Source organism: Cetorhinus maximus, chromosome 3 (genome assembly GCF_964194155.1).
Source record: "Cetorhinus maximus chromosome 3, sCetMax3.hap1.1, whole genome shotgun sequence".
Classification (NCBI taxonomy): domain Eukaryota; kingdom Metazoa; phylum Chordata; class Chondrichthyes; order Lamniformes; family Cetorhinidae; genus Cetorhinus; species Cetorhinus maximus.
In genome coordinates, this window is record NC_135881.1 from 26,599,443 (window position 1) to 26,623,918 (window position 24,476).

The window sequence follows — 24,476 nt, forward strand, 5'->3', positions numbered from 1 at the left end:
CCTCAATGCTTCCTCCAAGTGGTGTTCAACATGGAGGAGCACTGATTCATCACCTGAGGGAGGGCGGTATGTGGTAATCAGGAGGAGGTTTTCTTGTCCATGTTTGACCTGATGCCATGAGACTTCATGGGGTCCGGAGTTGATGTTGAGGACTCCCAGGCCAACTCACTCCCAACTCTATACCACTGTGCCGCCACCTCTGCTGGGTCTGTCCTGCCAGTGAGACAAGACATACCCAGGGATGGTGATGGTGGTGTCTGGGACATTAACTGTAAGGTATGATTCCGTGAGGGTAACTATGTCAGGCTGTTGCTTGACTAGTCTGTGAGACAGCTCTCCCAATTTTGGCACTAGCCCCCAGGCCCCAGGTGTTAGTAAGGAGGAGTTTGCAGCATCGACAGGGCTGCGTTTGCCATTGTCTTTTCCGGTGCCTAGGTGAATGCTGGGTGGTCCATCCAGTTTCATTCCTTTTTTGTGACTTTGTAGCAGTTTGATACAACTGAATGACATCATAGGCCATTTCAGAATCAACCATATTGCTGTGGGTCTGGAGTCACATGGAGGCCAGACCAGGTAAATACAGCAGGTTTCCTTCCCTAAAGCACATTAGTGAGCCAGATGGGTCTTCAAAACAATCGACAATGGTTTCATGGTCATCATTAGACTTTTAATTCCACATTTTTAGACTATACCACCACCCCCCCTCTAATACAGGTTAAGCAAATGAGATTCTATTTTTGGCCAATCCCAATGGGTGCAGATATTTGGTCTCAAATTCACCACTCGGGTCCACTGGCATGCACATGAACTGCATCTGGCAAGGGTGGTCTTGTTTGTATCATCATTTCATGTACTGTGAATTGGAAAGGATTGGGGAAGGTTTAACCCCAAGAAATGGGAGGGTTTGAGATGGGTGGAGTGGGCGGAGAGGGCAAGATGGAGGGAGTCTGAATCCAGACTTCAATACACCCAATTCTAGTTTTAATGGAGGCAGGATGGAAGACAACCCACTTCAGGGAGGTTGATACTTTGACTCTTATAATGAGACTGCAAGCCTGGTTTTTTATTTTAACATTTATTGCCCATCCATATCTACTTTGAGAAAGTGATAGTGAGCTACCTTTTTGACCGTTGCAGTCTATGCTGTTAGGTAGGGGAGTTCTGTATTTTGACCCAGTGATGATGAATGAATGGCGATATAGTTTCAATTCAGGATGGTACATGACTTGGCGGGGGAACTTGGTGGTGCTCTTACATGCCTCTGGTTCTTGTTCACCTCATCCAGGTAGAGGTCATGAGCTTGGAAGGTGCTACTGGCAAGTTGCTGCAGTGCATCTTCTAAATGGTACGCATGGCAGCAACAGTATGCTGATAGTGCAGGGAGTGAATATTTAACATGGTGGGGTGGGCTGCCAATGAACCAGACTGCCTTGTCCTGGAGAATGTCAAAATTCCTGGGTATTGTTGGAGCAGCACTCATCCAAGCAGGTGGAGGGTACTCCGCTGCACTCCTGGCTCTTCCCTTGCAGATGATGGACAGGCTTTAGGGAGTCAAGTAGTCAGTTACTCATTCGGAATCCCAAACCTCTGACCTGCTCTTTTAACACAGCATTTATATGGCTGGCCCAGTAAGTTTCTGGTCAATGGTGACTACAATCCCCCCCTACCCTCACCTGGCCAGGATGTTGGTAGAGATGCAGCAATTCAGTAATGGCCTATATGGCATCATAGAATTTTACAACACAAAAGGAGGGCATTCTCCCTTTCTTCTTGTGATGACTCTCTGAAACTGTTATCCACTCGATCTGCTTACCCTGCCCCTTGAAATTTCTCTTTTACTAACATTTATCCACTTCTCCATAAAAGCTATTATGGACTCTGCTTCCATCATTATTCCTGATAAACTATGAACTAAGAGTCTCCTACACAGCAAAATATTCTCTGAATTTCTGCTTCTGCTCTTCAGTTACTGACTCAACTGTCACTCCCCCACCCCTGTGGCGGACATAGATTTTCTTCTATTTACCTCAGCACTCCACTACATAATTTTAAACAACTCTATCGAGCTTTTGCTTAGTCTTCTTTAAATTAGTGATAAAGCCCCCAGATTCTCTAGTCTCTACGCAACTAAAATCTCTAATCCCTGGTACCACCTGAGTGAATCCCTTCAGCACACTCCCCATGGTCTTGATATCCTTCCTAAAGTAAGGCATTCAAAACTGGACACGATTTGAAGCATGGTTTCATATTCTATGAAGTTAGCATTTTCTCTTTCTTTTTATACTTTATTTGGAAAACCTCGAATCCACATGCTAAATTTAAAAAACTTGTCAACATGTTCTCCCATTTTAAAGATTTACTTCAACCCCAAAGACCCTTAGCTCCTGAAAGAGGTATACAAAATTATGAGGGGCATAGATAGAGTAGATAGGAAGAAACTTTTCCCCTTAGCCGAAGTGCCAATAACCATGGGGCATAGATTTAAGGTAAGGGGCAGGAGGTTTAGAGGGGATTTGAGGAAAATTTTTTTCACCCAGAGGGTGGTTGGAATCTGGAACACACTGCCTGAGGGGGCGGTAAAGGCAGGAACCCTCATCATTTAAGTAGTATTTAGATGAGCACTTGAAACACCATAGCATATAGGGCTACGGGCCAAGTGCTGGAAAATGGGATTAGAATATAGGTGCTTGATGGCCGGCACGGACACGATAGGCCAAAGAGCCTGTTTCTGTACTGTATAACTTCATGGCTCCTCAGCTGTTTTTCTCTAAAATTGTATAATCTTCTCCTTATTCTTCCTCTCAACACACAGCACCTCAAATTTCTCTCAATTAGATTTCATTTACCTGCCCAAACTACTAACCTGTTCATTTCCTCCTGAAGTTTCTTACAGTTCTCTTCACAGAGAAACAATCTCGCTATTTTTGTGCCACTTGCCTTCTCTGATATACCCAATAGCGGCCTAGGAATCTCAATGTCCTCGAGTTGGGCATGCAGGGGGTGGGTCACAAGCTTCATGCACACAGCTACTTGATGATCTAAATCATGCAGGTGTGCAGCCAGCACTACACGTGCTACTCATTAGCTGCAATACCTGTTGGGGGTGGGGGTGCAAGAGTGTACTAATTGCCCATAACACCATTTAAAGGCAGCCAGCACCTCAAAAATGGTTGCAGATACCAGGAAACACTGCCAATCAGAGAAATGGCTGAAGCAAGAGTTGACAGAGCTCAAAAGTTCTTGGTTGCTATCTTTAGAGGTGCTGGTGCAGGCAGTGAACAGGAGGAGGGACATCCTCCTCCCCCGCAGGGGCCGGTAACCCGCCAGACATCAACTCGACTGGCAATGGGAAGAGGTAGCACAGTGTGAATTACAAAAACCAAAACCTTGGACATGGCCACATCGCTGCAAGAGGTTTAATGACCTCTTGTTGCCAATGTCAGAACACTGCTCTGACTTTGCTTAAACCTCCACCATGTATAACCTTACTAATCACACCACTCAAGATTTTTCTCCCCTTCACATACCTACAATCATTTCACCACACATCTCATACTCAGACTTACCACAATTACAGCCCTCACTTATCCACATCTCGTTTCTTACACACTACCAGACAGGTTTTCTTCCAATACCTCAGGACGACCACTAACACACACACACTTCTTTCTTGCAGAAGAAGGCGGCACACAACTCCAGACATCAGGCTGACACCAGGGGAGGAGCACAGCTGCACACCCTCTGCCTTCTCAAAGAAAGCATACTGGGTCTATCATGGGCTGGAGCAGAGTCGAGTCTGTGGCAACTGGCAATACCAGAGGAGATGTCACATAGACTATCAAAGAAGGCTCATAGGTATCTGCCAAAAGTACTAGGTACACTGGGAAGCCTGCCAGAAAGCTTGCATACAATGTCGTGGATAATAGAGGAGTGCAAATCCAAGTTGTCATGAGGTTACATGCAGAGTTTGGTTCCATGGAGGATCAGATGCTACGATGGAAGCTCATATTGGTGCCAGGGACGGTTAGACAGCTGACATCTTGCCTCAGGGGGGCAAGTCAACAGAGAACCCCAAAGCATTAGGGGGCCAAGTCAACAGAAAGCCCCAAAGGCAGTCCTGCACTACTCCTTCACCCCCCCCGGTGGCATTCTGCAGGGATCGTTCCCTCCGGGACACCCTGGTCCACTCCTCCATCACCCCCTACACCACAACCCCCTCCCACGGCACCTTCCCATGCAACCGCAGAAGATGCAACACCTGCCCCTTTACTTCCCCTCTCCTCACCATCCAAGGGCCCAAACACTCATTTCAAGTGAAGCAGCATTTCACTTGCACTTCCCTCAACTTAGTCTACTGCATTCATTGCTCCCAATGCGGTTTCCTCTACGTTGGAGAGACCAAACGCAGACTGGGTGACCGCTTTGCAGAACTCCTTCGGTCTGTCCACAAGCATTACCCAGACCACCCTGTCGCTTGCCATTTCAACACTCCACCCTGCTCTCATGCCCACATGTCCGTCCTTGGCTTGCTGCATTGTTCCAGTGAAGCTCAATGCAAACTGGAGGAACAACACCTCATCTTCCGACTAGGCACTTTACAGCCTTCCGGACTGAATATTGAGTTCAACAATTTTAGATCATGAACTCCATCCCCACCCCCTTTCCGATTTTCCCCCTCCTTTTTGTTTTTTCCAATAATTCATATAGATTTTTCTTTTCCCACCAATTTCCATTATATTTAAATGTATTTCCATCCATTGTTTTATCTCTACCTTTTAGCCTTTTTTGATTCCTTCACCCCACCCCACCCCCACTAGGGCTATCTGTACCTTGCTCGTCCTGCTTTCTACTCTTAATTAGCACATTCCTTTAGATAATATCACCATCTTCAACACCTCTTTGTCCTTTTGTCTGTGACATCTTTTGGTTATCTGTGACATCTTTTGGTTATCTCCATCTATCACTGGCCCTCTCTCCAGCTCTTCTTGTCCCATCCACCCCCACCCCCCCCCCGCCCCACCCCCTTAAACCAGCTTATATTTCACCCCTTTTCTATTTTTCCTTAGTTCTGCTGAAGAGTCATGCGGACTCGAAACGTTAACTGTGCTCCTCTCCACAGATGCTGCCAGACCTGCTGAGTTTTTCCAGGTATTTTTGTTTTGGATTTCCAGCATCTGCAGTGTTTTGCTTTTATCTGCATTACTCCTTTCTCTTGTGGCAACTGTTCCTGCTCTCTAGAGTCTGGCTTGTTACTCTCCCTTGTACTCCAGCCTCAAAAACAAATCTATGAGACTATCCATGATTGCAACCAACAAAAGTGCAACAGCAGCAAAATCCTCCTCAGCACAGACAAAGTAAATTTGGAAGAGTGATAAAAAGCACCAATGAACAGTAATTAGTCAGCAGTCTCAAAGGAGAAATCAGCAACTAACCTGAGTGCTGTATAATCCTTTCAAACATCACTAGTGAGGTGGCGTTCCTGAAGGTTAGCACACATTATGCTGTGCAAGTGGCAAGTGAAACACTGAGGCATTTGAAAATTGAAACGGGTCCAGCAAGTGCAGAACTGTAATTTAAATAAATTATTCTTCCCTTTAAATAACCCCAATATGTGGTCCTGCCTTAAACACATCTACCATATGCAACAGGACGAGTGGCACACTTCAAACCGGAAATGTGTATGTGATTCCTGCTCGCCAAATTGGGACTTTAGTAGGCTAGTTAACACTGGAAAATGTGTGGCTGTGCGGTCAAGTTTCAAGACTTATTTATCTATGTTAACAGAAAAGGCTCCAACACTGACTCCTAAGTGGAACCACTATTTACGTCCCTCCGTTCAAAAACCATTCATCAATCATGACCTCCTATTTTCTGTTCTTTAAAGAGCTTCTTCTGCATGTCATCACACTGATTAATTTTGTCTCCCTTCATTTGGAAATTATAACAGCACCAGTGTACACTTATCATAAGATTTTTCCTGTTCATCAGAATTTTGTGTTTAAACTTTACCTATTTACATGGCTAAAAACAAGTAAATCCGAAATATAGAACCATACATTCCACAAGCCATCATTTTAAACAAAGTCTGCATTTCAAACCATGTGTTAGTTTGTAAGTGTTTCCACAAGAATAAAACACAGCTTACCCAAGGTTCTTGACATAACAGGTAATGCAGAACTAAGGACCAATATTGAGACACAATTACCAATAATCTGTTGGAGGGAAAGAAAAACAAGCCAATATTAAGTTCCTGACTTGTAAACCAAGGTGAATATAGTGTTATATTAAACCAATATAACAAAAATAACTATTTTGAAAGACTTTCAAAGAATCAGACATTCAGAGGTTATTTGAAATGAAGGTTTGGTGAATTATATTTTGGTTGCATTTGGTACAAGATGCCCTCCATTTTGAGGTGGAATGTTTGAGCACAGTCAAATGTAACAAAACTGTAAAATATAACAAAGACTGTAGATTGGTCTGGGAAATGAAACCAAGTTGTAGATAATCCTGCTTCATGGCCAGCAGTGCAGTTGCCATTCTTCTCCTCTCAGAAAAATTCAAAAAAGCAATTTCAGCAATAGATAATTAATTTCTTCCAAAAAAATTATATAGTATTAAGGAACACTTTTGTTAAAAGAATTCCTATTTAGGGATTTAGTTCCCTATAGGCAGTTAACTTGAAGTTTCCCTTCAGACAAAATATAATTTTTGCTTGCATTCACATCTTAGTTGTGTACAATGGTAATCGTTACACAGAGTACTGTGGGGTTTTTTTAAGCTCTTTTCAGCCTGCTTAAGTAACAGAAAAAGGATTCTAGCAATGTTGCTACAAAAATCATGGTACAGTGATAGTGTTAAATCGCTAGTTTATATATGCAAATCAGAGATGGCACCATCTGTCTCTGAGTAGTTTTGAAGTTTTAGACCTTCAATCTGAGTAGTGCGCTTTGAAGAACAAGTTTCTGTAGACACTCTAAATAAACCGAATTCTACGGCTTATACGCTAGCATTAGAGGTACAATTCGTTCAATTAAAGTTACTCATTAGCAGATGTTTCCTTTGAAGAAAAGTCCTTTCACTGGATTTCTATAGCTAGTTAACAAGCCTTTCCATCCCAAGCTATTTACAAGTGAATGGACACCATCCAAACCAAACAGAGTACATCCTTTTTCTCCACTATCTAGTTTTATGAAAATCTTCCAGTTTGTGTTTACGTAGCACACAAACAAATATTGGTCATTGCAAATGAGCCATTAAAGGCAATTACTGAAGAAAACCTGCCAGCTGTCTCGTTACAAGAGGGGCCACATATACATCATCACCTCTGCCCACCATACCTTTGTCATGGTTGTGTCGTCTTTCGTGGGAGTGAGAGCTGCAAAGAACCGGAGGCTATAGAAGCCGACGACAGAGGACACCATCAGATAGCTGTGAGAATTAAGGAGGAAGACTTCTGCAGAGTGAGGAATGCAAGGGTTTCATTCATATTCTTAACCATCTCCTTCACTTCCTTAGAGTTGGAAACAACAAAGAATTTTTCTCAAGTGTCTTTGTAGTAACATGGTCCAAGCTATCACTACTGTTTTTCTAAATCCAACTCTTAGTAAAATACCACTGTCCCAGAAAACTGCTTATAATACTTGTTAACAGACATGACTGGGAAAAAGGATACAAAATCAGGATGATTTCAATCGCTGCACCAACAAACCCAAATGCAGACAGAGAAGCTTTACCAAGGCCCAGTTCCTGAAATAGGAGAAAAAAGCATTAAGTTTCTCGCCCATGAAACAAACCTGGAGGCCCAGGCACTTCATTTTTGTCTCACAGCGACGAGTATGCACATTAAAACATGGCTACTTTCAATCAAAAAACTTGTATGCCAAAAGGGATAGGTGACATCCATAAACAATGTTAAAAGTTTCATGGCATAATGCGAGGATTTTCGGAATTAAAAAACAGAAAATATTGAAATCACAAAACCTAGGTGCATCAGAATCTGCAAAAAAACAAGTGAGTTATTTTTTAAGTAGGCTATGCATCTGGTCAAAAAGTTAAACTACCTTTTCTTTTAACAGACGCTGTCAGATTTGCTGTAGATTTCTAGCAGTTTCTGTTTTTGTGTCAGATTTATAAAACCTGCAAATTTTCAATTTTTAAGATCAATGTACCTTTGGTTTCATATCAAGTATATTCTTCATTTTACAATAATTAATTTTATGCTAATGAGACAATAAATCAAGGGTCCATCCGTCTTTTGAAGTGGCCATGAAAAATCCAATGATAGTATTTGAAAAGGAGCATGAAAATTTCCCCTTTTGTTGGCAAACATTTCTGCTTCAACCAACATCAAAAAGGATAACCGAATATTCTCATTATTATATTTCGGGCATTGTTGCTGCACATGCCTGCATAACAATCATTGCACATTACAAAAATTACAGTAACACCTTGAGATATGATAAAACCCCATATAAATGCAAATCATTTTTTTTTGCTTTAAAACAAAATTTCAATCTCTGCTTCTGCAAGTATTAAAAAAGTATTTAACATCTGAAGAAATAAATTGATTTTATTTACAACTTCAATATCTTAAAATCTTATGGTGAATTCAAAACCTTTAAGAAATAAAACAGGCTTGGATTTCGTCTATCAAAAAATGAGCATAAAAACATAAGAAATAGGAATAGGAGTCGACTATTCGGCCCCTCGAGCCTGCTCCGCCATTCAATAAGATCATGGCTGATCTTCTGGTGTTTCAATTTCCACATTCTCAACTAGCCCCGATAACCTTTGATTCCCTTGCCCAACAAGAATCTATCGACCTCTGCCTTAAAAATATTCAATGACTCCACCTCCACCACTTTCTGAGGCAGACAGTTCCAAAGTCGCACAACACTCAGAAAAAATTTCTCCTCATCTCTGTCCTAAAAGGGTGACCCCTAATTTTAAAACAATGTCCCCTAGTTCTGGGCCCACACACAAGAGGAAACATCCTTTTGACGTCCACCTTGTCAAGGCCGTTCAGAATCTTTTATACTTCAATCAAATCACCCCTCACTTTTCTAAACTCCAGTGGAAACAAGCACAGTCTGTCCAACCTTTCCTCATAAGACAACCCACTCATTCCAGGTATCAATCTAGTAAACCTCCTCTGAACCACCTCCAATGCATTTACATCCTTTCTTAAATACGGAGACCAAAACTGCACACAGAATTCAAGATTTGGTTTCACCAACGCCCTGTATAACTGAAGCATAACATCCTTACTTTTATGTTCAATCCTTCTCGTAATAAAGGAGAGCATTCCATTAGCCTTCTTAATTACTTGCTGTACCTGTATACTAATTTTTTGTGACTCATGTACTAGAACACCTAGATCCCTCTGCACCTCAGAATTATGCAGCTGTTCTCCAATTAAGTAACACACTGCTTTTTTGTTCTTCCTGCCAACCAAAGTGAAAAACTTCACATTTTCCCACGTTATACTCCATTTGCCAGATTTTTGCCCACTCACTCAACCTATCTATAGCCATCTGCAACCTCATGGCCTCTTCACAACATATTTTCCTACCTATCTGTGTCATATGCAAATTTAGCTACCATGTCTTTACTCCCTCATCTAAGCCATTGAAGTAAATCGTAAAAGGTTGAGGTCCCAGCACAGACCCCTGTGGGACTCCACTCATCACATGCTGCCAATCCAAAAAAGATTATTTATGCATACTCTCTGCTTTCCTCCAGCAAGCCAGTCTTCTATCCATGCTAATATGTTACCCCCTACATCATTGCGCTTTTGTTTTCAGTAATAACCTTTGATGTGGCACCTTATCAAATGCCTTCTGGAAATCCAAAGACAGTATGTCTACTGGCTCCCCTTTATCCATTGTGCCTGTGACTTGTAGGATCAAAATCCCCTTCAACTGGGAAATTTATGGAATATAATTTCAAACCCACGGATATGTTTTAACGTCAGGATTGGAACTATAAATTTCAAAAAGGGATGCTGCAGTCAGCAGTACAGGGCTGGTCTGCAAGGGGTTAATTCGGACATTTAGTGAAAACAGTGACGTGATCAAGAAGTCTAATTGATTACCCAATACAATGGCACAAAGGACATATCATCAATACAATACACTCAAGGAATTATTCAACCACCACAGACACTAGTACTGGAATAGGGTCACTCAAACCCTCATTAACTTTGGAGTCAGGTGCTGTTACTGTGCCACCTCAAACAGCTAGAGAATTGCTCATACAATGAGAACTGATAATATTCGTCTGGATACATCTTCCATGGAAAACCCTGTATTGTTTCAACCAGCAGGAGCTGATGACATTTGTCTGGACTTTGCACTGAACCAACTAAAGGGACATTGGAACAACAGGAAATATGTTTTTCCATGTCTGAGTTAAATTATTATAAAAGAAGAGCACATCTGAGTATCTGGGCTGCAATCAGAAGGAGGGTCGAGTTTGGTCACCTTGACTCAGGCCTATAGTCAACACCAGACAGACTAGCTGCGTTGGGGATTGTAAGTGTTTTCAGCTATATCGTGGTGATACTGGCCTGAAGGTTTTGGGCTGCAGTCGGAAGAAGGGCCAAGTTTGGTCACCTTGATAAAAACAAAAAACTGCAGATGCTGGAAATCCCAAACAAAAACAGAAATACCTGGAAAAACTCAGCAGGTCTGGCAGCATCAGCGGAGAAGAACAAAGAAACGTCAACTTTGTTCTTCTCCGATGATGCTGCCAGACCTGCTGAGTTTTTCCAGGTATTTCTGTTTTTGTTTTGGTCACCTTGACTCAGGCCTACAGTCAACACCGGACAGGCCAGCCGTGTTGGGGATTGTAAGTTTCAGCCAATTCATAGTGATATTGGTCTGAGGGTTGTGAAGGTTTGGGGCAAAAACTTGGTGTTTTTTGCCAATACCTTACAACTTGTTTCAGCCATATCTTGGTGATATTGGTCTGAGGGTTTTTTCTTAAGATTTCAGGGCAGGGCATGGTTTTTGTAAGTTTTAACCGTGTCGTGGTGACTGTGTCGGGTACTGGGAATAGGTTGTTTTAAATTTGGGGTTTTGTACTGTGAGGGTTGTGGGTGATTCAATAAAGCAATTGTGAATTAACAGAAGAAACTTGTCTTGCTGATCATTCTGTTCAAACCATACATTTGTGAATCTGATGTCACGAACTTGAGTGTGGGAGTATGGGGAGGGTCTCTGAGGGAAAAGGGCAACCCCTACATACTCCTTCAAAAAACTCCAATAAATTGGTTAAACATGATTTTCCTTTCACAAAACGATGCTGACTCTTCCCGATTGCCTTGGGCTCTTCTAAGTGCCCAGCTATAACCTCCTTAATGATCGATTCTAACAGCTTCCCCACAACCGACGTGCAATTTATTTAGGTTTTGTATTGTGAAAAGAGATGCTGTTACTTACAACCATGACTGAAAATAAATTGATGTAGTATGCCTTATTTAGGTCATGAATGTGACACTGCAGTTTGTGTTTTTAAAGTACAAGCAACACAAGCAGAAAACTCACCATCAATTGAGACACTGTCTGGGTTAGGTCATAACAAGGTAATGTAGCTGTAAAGGGTTACAAGCAAAAACAGCACTATATCACAGATACTGTAGTGCAGTGGTTATGCTACTGGATGACTAAGCCAAAGGCCTGGACTAATAATCCCTAAGAAACCAAATTCAAATTCCGCCACTGGAGTTTCAGAATGCACATTCAGTTTAAAGAAATTTCGAAATTAAGTAGAAGCTGATAACAATAAAAGTGGCCAGGAAGCTATAGCAACTGGTTCACTAATGTCCTTGTGGGAAACCTGCTGTGGTTACCCTGTCTGACTTACATATGACTCTGATACTCCAACTGATTCCTAACTGTCCTCTGAAGTAGCATAGCAAGCCACTCAGCTGTACTGAAGTCTAACAAGAATAAAATTGGGTGGATACCAGTGATTCAGGAAGGCTTACCTCTGCTTTTTATTTAAAAAAAGGGCAACTAGGGATGGGTAATAAATACTGAATTTCCCCAACGTTATTCACAGCCCAAGAACAAAGTTTAAAAGTATATTTCAGTGAACATTTAAATGCTTGAAACGAAAGAACAAAGGTCAAATGGTGGGATGTACAACTTCAAAACTGAATAACTTTTAACTTAACAATGATTGTATTCAAAAGATGGTCCCCTCAGAAATGCACAAATTAAACAAATGCTAACCAGAAAAAAATAATTGTTTGTCTTCTTAAGGACATCAAAGATATATTTCAGATACCAAAACGTTGATAGATTATCTCAATAATTAAATACAACAAAATTGTTGTAGGTCACAAAGCTATGTTTAAAGGTTTTGACCTTTGAGCTCATTGTGCACCAGAGTTTTGGGAAAAGGGTGGAGGCAAAAATTAAAACTTGTGGAATAAATTTCGTCTTGAAGTAGAGGCAAACATTTTACAGATTCAGGGATTTTCTCAGGGAAAATAAGATTTTCTCTGCAAATTCAGGAAAGTCATGACAGCAGAGCAGGAGCAGCTCCAAAGAAAGTCCTGGCCATGCAGTGCACTGTAAAGATTGTGATAATTTCAAACAAGAAATCTAAGAACTTTCACTTAGCTCTCTATTACAATTGAAAATACTGTATCATGGCAATGACTGCTTCAAAAGTGAGAAACAACTACAAGTTATAAATCACAGACTTCTTAGTCAATACCTCCATCTTATCGCTTAAAAAAAGTACTATGCCACTGAAGGTGTTTGTTTAAAGAACAAGGGCTGCCACTGACAAGCAGCATAGAAAGCTTTTCAGTGGTGTTAGTAAACATGCAGTTTGAGTTAAATAATACACAGGTCACCAAACATGGCTTTGTAAAAACCAGTGTGTGGAAATTAACACTCCTGTATAAAACCTTTTTTCCCATCAACTGGTATGAAGATTTAGATGGATTTCGGAACAGGCTGTTCCAAAAACACTGGAGTAAACTGGAATGGAAAGAGGAATAAATGCAAGTTGTGATAGTTGAAATAATAATTTTATCTCTTTAAATAAATTTGAGATAACACTTGTATCACTGCAAATATTTCAGAATTACATGGATTAATAATCATAATCAGAAGTAGAAAAATAGGTAGGTAGAAATTCTTACTTGACCAGATATAAATCTAGCTATAAATCAACATTTACGTAATGGAGGAATCTAATGTAGTTCTAATGCTATTTAAAAATGCTAACAGACATTTCCACTGATGACTCAATTGGAAAATGTACTACCCAGAGCAGAACTGAGCCATAGGCAACCCGACATCTTACGCTAAGTTAATTGCTCTGGTGATAGTGAATTGGTCTCAGAACTCTTACAATTGACTGGGATGATGGGGTGCGGTGATGGGGGTGGAGAGGGAAGGGAAAAAAACAAGAGGAGAAGCCAGTTAGGATGGTCATTCTTCAATAATATGTGCTGATTATTAGTATGTGATGACTGTTGGGAAGTACACTTGGATGCCAGATGATAAGTGGTTAGGTCCAGTCTGACTGTGCTACATGCACTCTCATGATTCTTTCCACGCTCCTCATATTTGAATAGCCCCCTGAAATAGTACAAAATGTTCACTGTACTAAATTAATGAAGGAATACCACACCCAGCACAAGTCACCACCATCTTCAAGGCAAGAGAGAAGAAAATTAGGGAAAGGGGGAATTCCATGTAAAACTGTCCTCTCCATGGATCACCACCTTGACGTGATAATGAGGCTTGCATGCTCCAATGACCCCTTGAGCGATGCTGTTGGGAGCTCCTTGCTCTCGGCAGGGCCACCCATGGAGGCAAGGTTGGTGAGGGAGGTGCCAGACAAATTGCAGTCCAAAAAGATCTCAATGGCAGAATAGGCGAAGGAAAATTGTGCATCCTACCAGTTGCAAAGGCAGAAGGCGGCTGCAGGGGCAAGCTGGCCCCAGTCATCATGGCTCTACATGTCATTGAAATATGACCATCAACCTGTCAAGATTCCATAGACAACAACTGCGTCCCAAGGTCCCCCGTGTTCAAAACAAAATGCATGTTTCTACCAGGGTCCGATCAACAAAAGTCCTAGGAATACAAAATTCCATCACCAATGCCTCTGCTGCATCCTCCGGATTCAATAGGACCACCATCAAACAAACACTAGTGTCCTTCTTGTAGCTAGCTCCACAAGCATTCAGGCAAAACTTCTATAAAATTAACTTCGATGAACTGGACACTGTGCCCAGATGGCCGAAATGTATTGTCCCCACCAGCTCTTGTTTTCTCAACTTTCAAATGACTGGCGTTCCAGGGGAGAGCAAAGAAAACACTTCAAAGGCACTCTTCTTGAAGCATGGCAGCATTAACATTAATGACCAGGAGCAGTTTGCTACCAATCGTTCAGAATGGTGATAAGTTGTTCATCAAGCTGCATCACGCTTTGAGTCACACTGTCTTAATAATGAGGCAGAGCAGCAGAAGAGAAGGAAAGAAAAGAAAGCAAACTCTGCACTCCAGATCCCACTACCTCATGGGACATACTACCCCAAGTGCTCAAAGATCTGTGGGTCAAGAATCAGCCTGTTCAATCACATGACGATTCACGGCAGAAACTTGTGACCCTGAGCAAACATCATCCTTGAATTGAGGAACAACCAGCGATGCTGTGAAACTGGGTCAGCAGTTTTAAGTACAGTTACAATTCTTATCAACTTCAAAGGAGAAAGAAATCTGGTAGCTAATGTAAGAAAATCTCTCAGTCTGTTTAAAACCAAGTGGACAAAGTTATTAATGTGTCGAGTTTGTGTTCACAGACAGCATCATAAGACAACCAACAATGGATTTTCTTTCTTCAAGAGGGAAGCAAGCATAGAGATTAAAAGGCATTTTGTTCTAGATAAGAAAAGGAGTTAATCAATGGGTGAAAGTATTTACTGGTAACTTGCCATAAACAAACTAGTTATTTACTAATTCAGACCAAAAAAAAGGTATTTACACTGTATGTGACCTTGTGCACTTCAGAGCAGCAAATTCAATGTACTTCATGCTGCAACAAACACCAAAGAAGCTGCTTTGATGCTTGTGCATGACTGTGTGAAAGTTCATTATCATGAAACATTTAGCGTTCAATACAATCCATATTTTATCAGCTGCGTTTTTGTATTTCTCCGATCCCTTTCATGTCTGTGTTTCACACTTCAGTACTAAAAACAGGTGAAGTGTTAATCTCACTTTTTGAAACCATACACCATTTTGTGTTGAAAACCAGTGCAAAAGGAAATTAAGATTACAGCACTGTGGATTTAAGAAAACTCAAAATTTATAAGACCCATTCTGTTGATCGTCTTTTCCAAACTTTCACAAAGGTAAGTGTATTGATAGTTTTTAAAGCATTCATTAAACAAGGGAGGAGGAAGAAAAAACAGGTACTGTGATGTCTTCAAACACTTCCAAATTCCCCAACAAAAAATCAGGTGCTTGTTAAAAGATAATACCTGCTTTTTAACATTACATCAATATTCTTCAATTTTATTACCACTTAATTCTTTGAACTTGTTAAAAGGTTGAATGTGAAGGTTAATTTTAAAACACAATAATCTGGATGAATGCAAATATTACAAAACAATGGTACCAGAATATGAACGATAGAGGTTTCAAAGATGTCACCATTAAGAGTAAAATTCTAATGCAAATAATCATCTGAAACCCATGAGATCACAGCCTTGCAACTCTGATATTTTCCATATTAAAGCTACAGAACGTCAAGTGTTATTGCAGGAATACATGTTATTTTGGGGTCAATTTGCACCTTAAAAAAAAGCTGGTTTTAAATCTATTTAGTGTGGGTTTCGGGGGTATTAACAGGATTTCTTTGAGGTGGGAGGTGGAAGGTGGGGGTGGGGGGGGGGGGGGGTGCGAAGAGAGAGAGAGAGATTTGGTATTCTTTGATGTAGAGGATTAACAGCTGGCAACGGTGAACCAAAGTGACAGAATCAATATCACATGGGTGCTGATGGATAGGCTTCTCATTCCGGATTTTATGTACCTATTGAAGTTTTTAACCAGAAAAATACATTTTGTTGAGTTTTAGCATCAGCACTTTAATAATATCAGTGCTACGGGATCAAATTTGCATCCGCTCCTTTTTCCTGTTTATTTAATAAGCACTAAGTATGAGATCAGTGGCTATTTGACGGAGGGGAAACATAAGTTCCATAGATAGACTCTAGATTAGTACAGCACAGAGGAGGCATTTGGCCCATCAAGTATGTGCTGGATCTTTCCAAGAGCAGCTAGTCCCATTCACTGGTTATTTCCTCATATCCCTGGAATCTTTTTCTCATTCACGTATTCATCCAATTCCCTTTTGGAGGCTACTATTGAATCTGTATCCGCCACCCTATTAGGCACTGCATTCCAAATTCTAACCATTCATTTAGTTAGAAATTTCTTCATGTCACCTCTGGTTCTTTTGCCAATGACCTTAAATCCTTTGACTGCCCACTTTTCAGCCACTGAAACGGTTTCTCTCTTGTTCTTAAATTTAAATCCTACATGATTTTAAACATCTCTATCAAAACTCTTCTTAGTTTTCACTGCTGTCAGGAGAACAATCCCAGCATTTCTAGTCTATCTGGTAACTGCAATTCCTCATCCCTGGAATGGGAAACACCATAGCAAAGGAGGGAGAAAAATAGACTGACCATGTTCTACAAAATATGGAATGGACTCCTGGGAACTGATAGAAGCAAGCATCTTCTGCCACCAGCAATGACAAAACACAAGGTAGCCATCCACACAAACTACAAAGACCATTTGTTTCCAAGACAGTGTATCAACAATCTTCCTTCCCAAGAACAATCGCACAATGGAACAAACTGCCAAAGGAAATAGGCACAGCCCAATCATTAAAAATGTTCAAGATCCATCTATAGATTATTTTCATTTAAAAGTTTTCATTATCAGGACTACCATTTCGGCAGGTCATGCCTGGTTGAGCTAATGCTACCCATAGAAATGTTGTTGGAATACGGATATCAGTCTGTGATACTGACATAATTAAAGCAAAAGCAGAAATCTCTTCCTCACCCATCTTCAAAGCCTTCACGTCCTTCCTAAAGTGTGGTGCCCAGAATTGAACACTATACTCCAGCTGAGACCAAACTGGTGTTTTATATAGGTTGAGCATTTCAAGCAGAAATAGCAATTAGAGGTGTACTCTGAACTACTTTTTCCTCCTTCATCAAGAGACGAACTCCAAAAATGCCCTGGCTGAGACCTAAGTGAGCACAGAGCAGGGATCAAGCCTGGACTTCCTTGGTCTGTGCAGCTTAGCTATTGACTTAACCAGCTGTCTAAAATTAATGACACATCTTCCCCTGTCCAGATTTCGTGGAATCAACCAAAAGGCTATTATTTTTTCAACTCTAATATCTTGGCTTTTGCTTCCCTAGATTTGGGAGCAAACAGAAGACAGGTCCTTTAAACTTTTTAATATACAGAAAATGCTGGAAAAACTCAGCAGATCTGGCGGCATCTGTGATGAAAGAAACAGAGTTAATGTTTCAAGTCTGTATGACTCTTCTTCAGAGCTCAAGAGAAGTAGAATGATGATGGATTTTATAATGCTTAACAGGGGATTGGAGCAGGTGGAGCCAAACAGACAGTCAGGGATGGGTGGGAGCTCATAAGAGATTGACAAAATGTCATGGACACAAGACAAAAGGAGTGTTAATAGTAGTGTTAAAGACTAAAGAAGGTGTTGAGAGTGGCATAAAGGAAAGATAGAAGAATGTGTTAATTGCACAACAAGGGTCAGCGCAATGTGAAAGCACAACATAGGGCAGAATCTTCGGGTCGGCAAGCAGGGGTGGGCCCCTCTCGCCAATGCATAAAATGACGCGCAGTGACGTCAGGTCTGCGTCTCGACATCACCGCGCGTCATTCTGATCCTCAGTTCGGCTGGCGCGCAGTGGAGTCGGCTGTGCACCCGCCGAACTGTCAAAGGCCTATTAAGGCCATTTAAAAACTAATTAAAGTAATTAATTGAGCTGGCCGTCCAACCTGAAGGTTGGCGGGCAGGCAAAGAACCCAGGCGGCCTTCGCATTTATCATGAAACCTCATCCATGGGCGGGATGAGGATTCATGAAGGGTTTATAAATTAAAGAATTTTTTTTATTAAAGTTCATTGACATGTCCCAGCTCATGAGGGGACATGTCTTAAAATTTTATTTTCTTTATTAAAATTTTTTAAAATCACATTAATCTCCTTGAGGCAACTCTGTGTCTCAGGGAGATTTCTGCGCTCATCCTACTCCCCCACCCGTACAGGAAGCGCTCAGCATTTCCGGGTGCATGTCACACTGGTCCACTCCTCCACCACCCCCAGATCCTCATCCCCTTCCCATGCAATTGCAGAAGGTGTAACACCTACCCCTTTACCTCATCCCTCCTCACCGTCCCAGGCCCCAAACCCCAAGCAGCACTTCACTTGCACCTCCTTCGATTTGATCTACTGTATTCGCTGTTCCCAATGCAGTCTCCTCTATATTGGGGAGACTAAACACAGGCTGGGTTACTGCTTTGCTGAACACTTTCGCTCAGTCTGCAAGCATGACCGAGACCTTCCTGTCAATTGCCATTTCAACATACCATCTTGCTCTCATGCCCACATGTCCATACTTGGTCTGCTGCAATGTTCCAATGAAGCCCAACACAAACTGGAGGAACAGCACCTCATCTTCTTATTAGGCACTTTACAGCCTCCTGGGCTAACATTGAGTTCAACAACTTCAGACCATGACTCCTTCCTCCGTCTTGATCCCTTCTAGAATCCAATTTTTAAAAAAATTATATATATATATTTATTTATTTTTCCCCAACTCACCCCCCCGCCAACAGGGCCATCTGTTACTTGTTTATGTTGTGCTTTCACGGAGCGCTGACCCTTGTACTATTAACACATTCTGCTATCTTACTTTTATGCCACTCTCAATGCCTTATTTAGTCTTAATATGAAATGGGAGCTGAATTGGCCATTTGGCCCCCGAGCTTGCTCCACCATTCAATAAGTTCATGGCTGATCTTCTTGTGTTTTGAATTCCACATTCCCATTTACTCCCGATAATCGTTCATTCCTTGCCTAACAAGTATCTATCGACCTCTGCCTTAAAAATATTCAATGACTCCACCTCTACCGCCTTCTGAGGCAGACAGTTTCAAAGTCGCACAACACTGGGGAAAAAAAATTCTCCTCACACCTGTCCTAAAAGGGTGACCCCTAATTTTAAAACAGTGCCCACTAGTTCTGAGCTCACCCACCAGAGGAAATATCCTTTCTGCGTTCACCTTGTCATTATCATTCAGGATCTTATATACTTCAATCATGTCACCCCTCACTTTTCTAAACTCCAGTGGAAACAAGCTCAGTCTGTCCAACCTTTCCTCATAAGACAACCCGCTCATTCCAGGTATCAATCTAGTAAACCTCCTCTGAACCGCCTCCAATGCATTTACATCCTTCCTTAAATAAGGAGACCAAAACTGCACACAGTATTTGAGATTTGGTCTCACCAATTCCCTGTATAACTGAAGCATAACATCCTTACCTTTATGTTTAATTCCTCTCGTAATAAAGGAGAGCGTTCCATTAGCCTTCTTAATTACTTGCTGTACCTGCATACCAACTTGGTGTTCTAGTGCATGAGTCACACATAGAACCCTTTACACCTCAGAATTCTGCAGCTGTTCTCCGTTTAAGTAATACTCTACTTTTTTTATTCTTCCTGCCAAAGTGAACAGTTTCACATTTTCCCACAGAATCACACAGTGCAGAAGAGGCCCTTCGGCCCATCGTGTCTGCACCGACACGTGAGAAACACCCGACCTACCTGCCTAATCCCATCTACCAGCACTTGGCCCATAGCCTTGAATGTTATGAGGTGCCAAGTGTTCATCCAGGTACCTTTTAAAGGATGTGAGGCAACCCGCCTCCACCACCTTCCCAGGTAGTACATTCCAGACCGTCACCACCTTCTGGGTAAAAACGTTTTTCCTCACATCCCCCCCTAAACCTCCTGCCTCTCACCTTGAAATTGTGTCCCCTCGTGACTGACCCTTCAACTAAGGGGAACAGTTGCTCCCTATCCACCCTGCCCATGCCCCTCATAATCTTGTACACCTCGATCAGGTCGCCCCTCCATCTTCTCTGCTCCAACAAAAACAATCCAAGTCTATCCAACCTCTCTTCATAACTTAAATGTTTCATCCCAGGCAACATCCTGGTGAATCTCCTCTGCAACCCCTCCAGTGCAATCACATCCTTCCTATAATGTGGCAACCAGAACTGCACACAGTATTCCAGCTGTGGCCTCACCAAGGTTCTATACAACTCCAACATGACCTCCTTACTTTTGTAATCTATGCCTTGATTGATAAAGGCAACTGCCCCATATGCCTTTTTCACCACCCCACTAACATGCCCCTCCACCTTCAGAGATCTATGGACACCCAAGGTCCCTTTGTTCCTCAGAACTTCCTAGTGTCATGCCGTTGATTGAATACTTCCTTTCAAATTACTCCTTCCAAAGTGTATCACCTCACACTTTTCAGGGTCAAATTCCATCTGCCACTTATCTGCCCATTTGACCATCCCGCCAATATCTTCCTATACCCAAGACACTCAACCTCACTGTTAACCACTCGGCCAATCTTTCTGTCATCCGCAAACTTACCAATCCTACCCCCCACATAGTCATCTATGTCGTTTATATAAGTGACGAATAATAGGGGACCCAGCACAGATCCCTGTGGTATGCCACTGGACATGGGCTTCCAGGCACTAAAGCAGCCTTCTGTCATCACCCTCTGCCTCCTACAACTAAGCCAATTTTGAATCCACCTTATCAAATTACCCTGTATCCCATGTGCATTTGCCTTCTTCATAAGTCTCCCACATGGGAACTTGTCAAAGGCTTTGCTGAAATCCATATAAACTAAATCAACTGCACCAACCAGATCTACACACCTGGTCACCTACTCAAAAAATTCAATCAAATTTGTCAAGCATGACCTCCCTCTGACAAAGCCATGCTGACTATCCCTGATCAAACCTTGCTTCTCCAAGTGGGGATAGATTCTCTCCTTCAGAATTTTCTCCAATAGTTTCCCTACCACTGACTTGAGACTCACTGGTCTGTAGTTCCCTGGCTTATCTCTACAGCCCTTCTTAAATAGCGGAACCACATTAGCTGTTCTCCAGTCCTCTGGCACCTCCCCCATGGCTAGAAAGGAATTTAAAAATTGCGTCAGAGCCCCTGTGATCTCCTCCCTTGCCTCCCTCAGTAGTCTGGGACACAAATTATCTGGACCTGGAGATTTGTCCACTTTTAAGCTTGCCAACACCTCCAATGGCTTGTCACTCCCTATATCAATTTGCTCAAGAACCTCGCAGTCCCTCTCCCTGAGTTCGATACCTTCATCCTCATTCTCTTGGATGAAGACGGACGTGAAGTATTCGTTCAACACTCTACCGATGTCCTCTGGCTCCACCCATAGATTGCCCCCTTGGTCCCTAATGGGCCCTACTCTTTCCCTGGTTATCCTCTTCCCATTGATATGCTTACAGAATATCTTGGGATTTACTTTTACCAGCCAGAGCTTTCTCATATTCCCTCTTTGCTCTCTGAATTGCTTTCTTAAGCTCCACCTTGAACTTTCTATACTCCACTATGCCTCCACTGATTTGCTCCCCTTGCACCTGCTAAAAGCCTCTCTTTTCAGAATCACAGAGTGCAGAAGAGGCCCTTCGGCCCATCAAGTCTGCACCGACACGTGAGAAACACCTGACCTACCTACCTAATCTCATTTACCAGCACTTGGCCCATAGCCTTGAATGTTATGACGTGCCAAGTGCTCATCCAGGCACTTTTTAAAGGATGTGTGGCAACTCACCTCCACCACCCTCCCAGGCAGTGCATTCCAGACTATCACCACCCTCTGGGTAAAAAAGTTTTTCCTCACATCCCCCCTAAGCTGCCTGCCCCTCACCTTGAACTTATGTCCCCTCGTATCCTGAATATGGTTCTCTGGGCTTGTTACTCCTTCCTATCACCATAGAGGGAACATGTTGAGCCTGTATCCTCCCCATTTCGTTTTTGAACACCCCCCACTGCTCCTCTGTAGATTTCCCCACAAGTAGCTGTTCCCAGTCTACCTTGGCCAGGTCCTGCCTTATTTTACTAAAATCCGCTCTCCCCCAATCCAAAACATCTTTTTGCAACTTGTCTATTTATTTGTCCATAACAAGCTTAAATTGTACCATGTTGTGGTCGCTATCACTAAAATGTTCCCCCACCTCAGTCCAGCTTCATTCCCCAGAATTAGGTCCAGCACTGCGCCGTCCCTTGTTGGACCCTTTACAGATTGACCTAAAAAGTTCTCATTTCAAGAAATCCACTCCATCCAAGCCCTTAACACTATGTCTATCCCAATTAATGTTGGGAAAGTTGAAATCACCTAATATAATTACCCGATTGTTATTGTTCTTACACACCTCTGCACATGGTGCACATATTTGGTCCTCAATTTCCCGCTGACTATCTGGAGGTCTATAGTAAACACCTAACAGTGTGGCTGTCCCTTTTTTATTCCTAGGCTCTTCCCACAAAGCTTCATTCGATGCCCCTTCCAAGATATCAACTCTCCTTCCTGCAGTAACTGACTAATAATGCAATGCCGCCTCCTCTTTTACCTCCTCCCCTGTCTCGCCTGAAGGTTCTACATCCCGGAATGTTGAGCTGCCAATCCTGCCCCTCCCTCAACCACGTCTCAGTGATGGCTACTATATCACAATTCCACGTGTAAATCCTCACCCTTAACTCATCCGTTTTACCTGTAATACTCCTGGCATTAAAGTAGAGGCCATCCAGCCTTGCCTTACTCCCCTGAAACCTAATGCAGCTGTACTCCCTCTGACTTGATTGTTTTACTGTGTTATGATGTGTCCCTATTCTGCTAACATTGTGTCCCCTCCCCCTGCCGAATTAGTTTAAACTCCTCCCAACAGCACTAGTAAACCCGCCCCTACATTATGCTCCATCTGACAGATTTTTGCCCACTCAGTCAAATTATCTATATCTGTCTGCAACTGCCTTTTGTCCTCTTCACAACATACTTTCCTACCTATCTTTGTGTCATTGATATAAATTGTAAAATGTTGAGGTCCCATCATAGATCGCTGCGGGACTCCACTTGTCACATCCTGCCAATCAGAAAAAGACTCACTTATGCATATTCTGTTTTCTGCCAGCCAGCCAATCTTTTACCCATGCTATGTTAGCTGTTACACCATGAGCTTTTATTTTCCGCAATAACCTTTGATGTGGCACCTTATTCTAAGTACAGTATGTGTTCAGACTCCTCTTTATCCACAACGCATGTTACTCCTTCAAACAACTCCAACAAATTAGTTAAGCATTATTTCCCTTTCATAAAACCATGCTGATTCTTCCTGATTGCCTTGAATTCCCCAAGTGCCCAGCTATAAAATCCTTAATGATTGATTCTAACACCTTCCCCACAACAGGCATCAAGCTAACTGGCCTATAGCTTCCTGGTTACTGCCTCCCTCCCTTCTTGAATTGAGGGGTTATTTTTGCTACTTTCCAGTCCGAATGAACCTTTCCACAAAATTAACACCAACGCATCTACTACCTCATTAGCTACCTCTTTTAAGGCTCTAGGATGAAGTTCATCAGGACCCGAGGCTTGTCAGCCTGCAGCTCCATCAGTTGCTCAGTGCCACTTCCCAAATGACTGTAATTTCCCCAAGTTCCCCTCTCCCTTCCACCTCCTGATTTACAGCTATTACTGGAATGTTTTTTGTGTGCTCTATAGTGAAGACAGAGGCAAAATATTTGTTCATTTCATCTGCCATTTCCTTATTATCTACTATTAATACCCACTGTTACTCTCCAGAGGACCAACACTCAATTTACTTACTCTTTTCCTGTTTAAATACCTGTAGAAACTCTTGAATCCCTTTTACATTTCTAGCTAGCTTCCTCTCATACTCTAATTTCTTTCTCCTGCTTAACCTTTGAGACATTCTCTGCTGCTCTTTACATTCTGACCAATCATCTGACCAATCATATCCCCTAGCCTGGTATCCCAGTTCACTTCAGCTAGCTCAGCTTTCATGCCCACGAGTTGCCCTTATTTAAGTCTAAAATATTAGACTTAGATCCACTCTTCTCCTTACCAAGCCGGATGTAAAACTCAGTATTGTGGTCGTCGCTAACTAGGGGTGCCTTCACTTTACACATACCAAGTCTAATATAATCTGCTCGCTGGTTGGTTCCTACAAACTCTCTCGAAAGCATTCTATGAGTTCCTCATCGAGGCTACTACTGCCAGTCTGATTTTTCCAGTTTATATGTAGATTAAAATCATCCATG

At 42.1% G+C, this 24,476-nt stretch overlaps 1 protein-coding gene across 2 annotated transcripts in view; it reads right to left on the reverse strand.

The window, feature by feature from the left end:
• lmbr1 (limb development membrane protein 1) overlaps positions 1-24,476 on the reverse strand; it is a 251,981-nt gene that overhangs the window by 49,616 nt on the left and 177,889 nt on the right. For both annotated transcript variants that reach the window (XM_078537206.1, XM_078537213.1), the window contains exons 13-15: positions 7,676-7,749; positions 7,341-7,431; positions 6,146-6,212 (exon numbers count right to left, since the gene is read on the reverse strand). In XM_078537206.1, the coding sequence (XP_078393332.1) occupies positions 6,146-6,212; positions 7,341-7,431; positions 7,676-7,749 (232 nt within the window). The remainder of the gene's footprint in view (positions 1-6,145; positions 6,213-7,340; positions 7,432-7,675; positions 7,750-24,476) is intronic.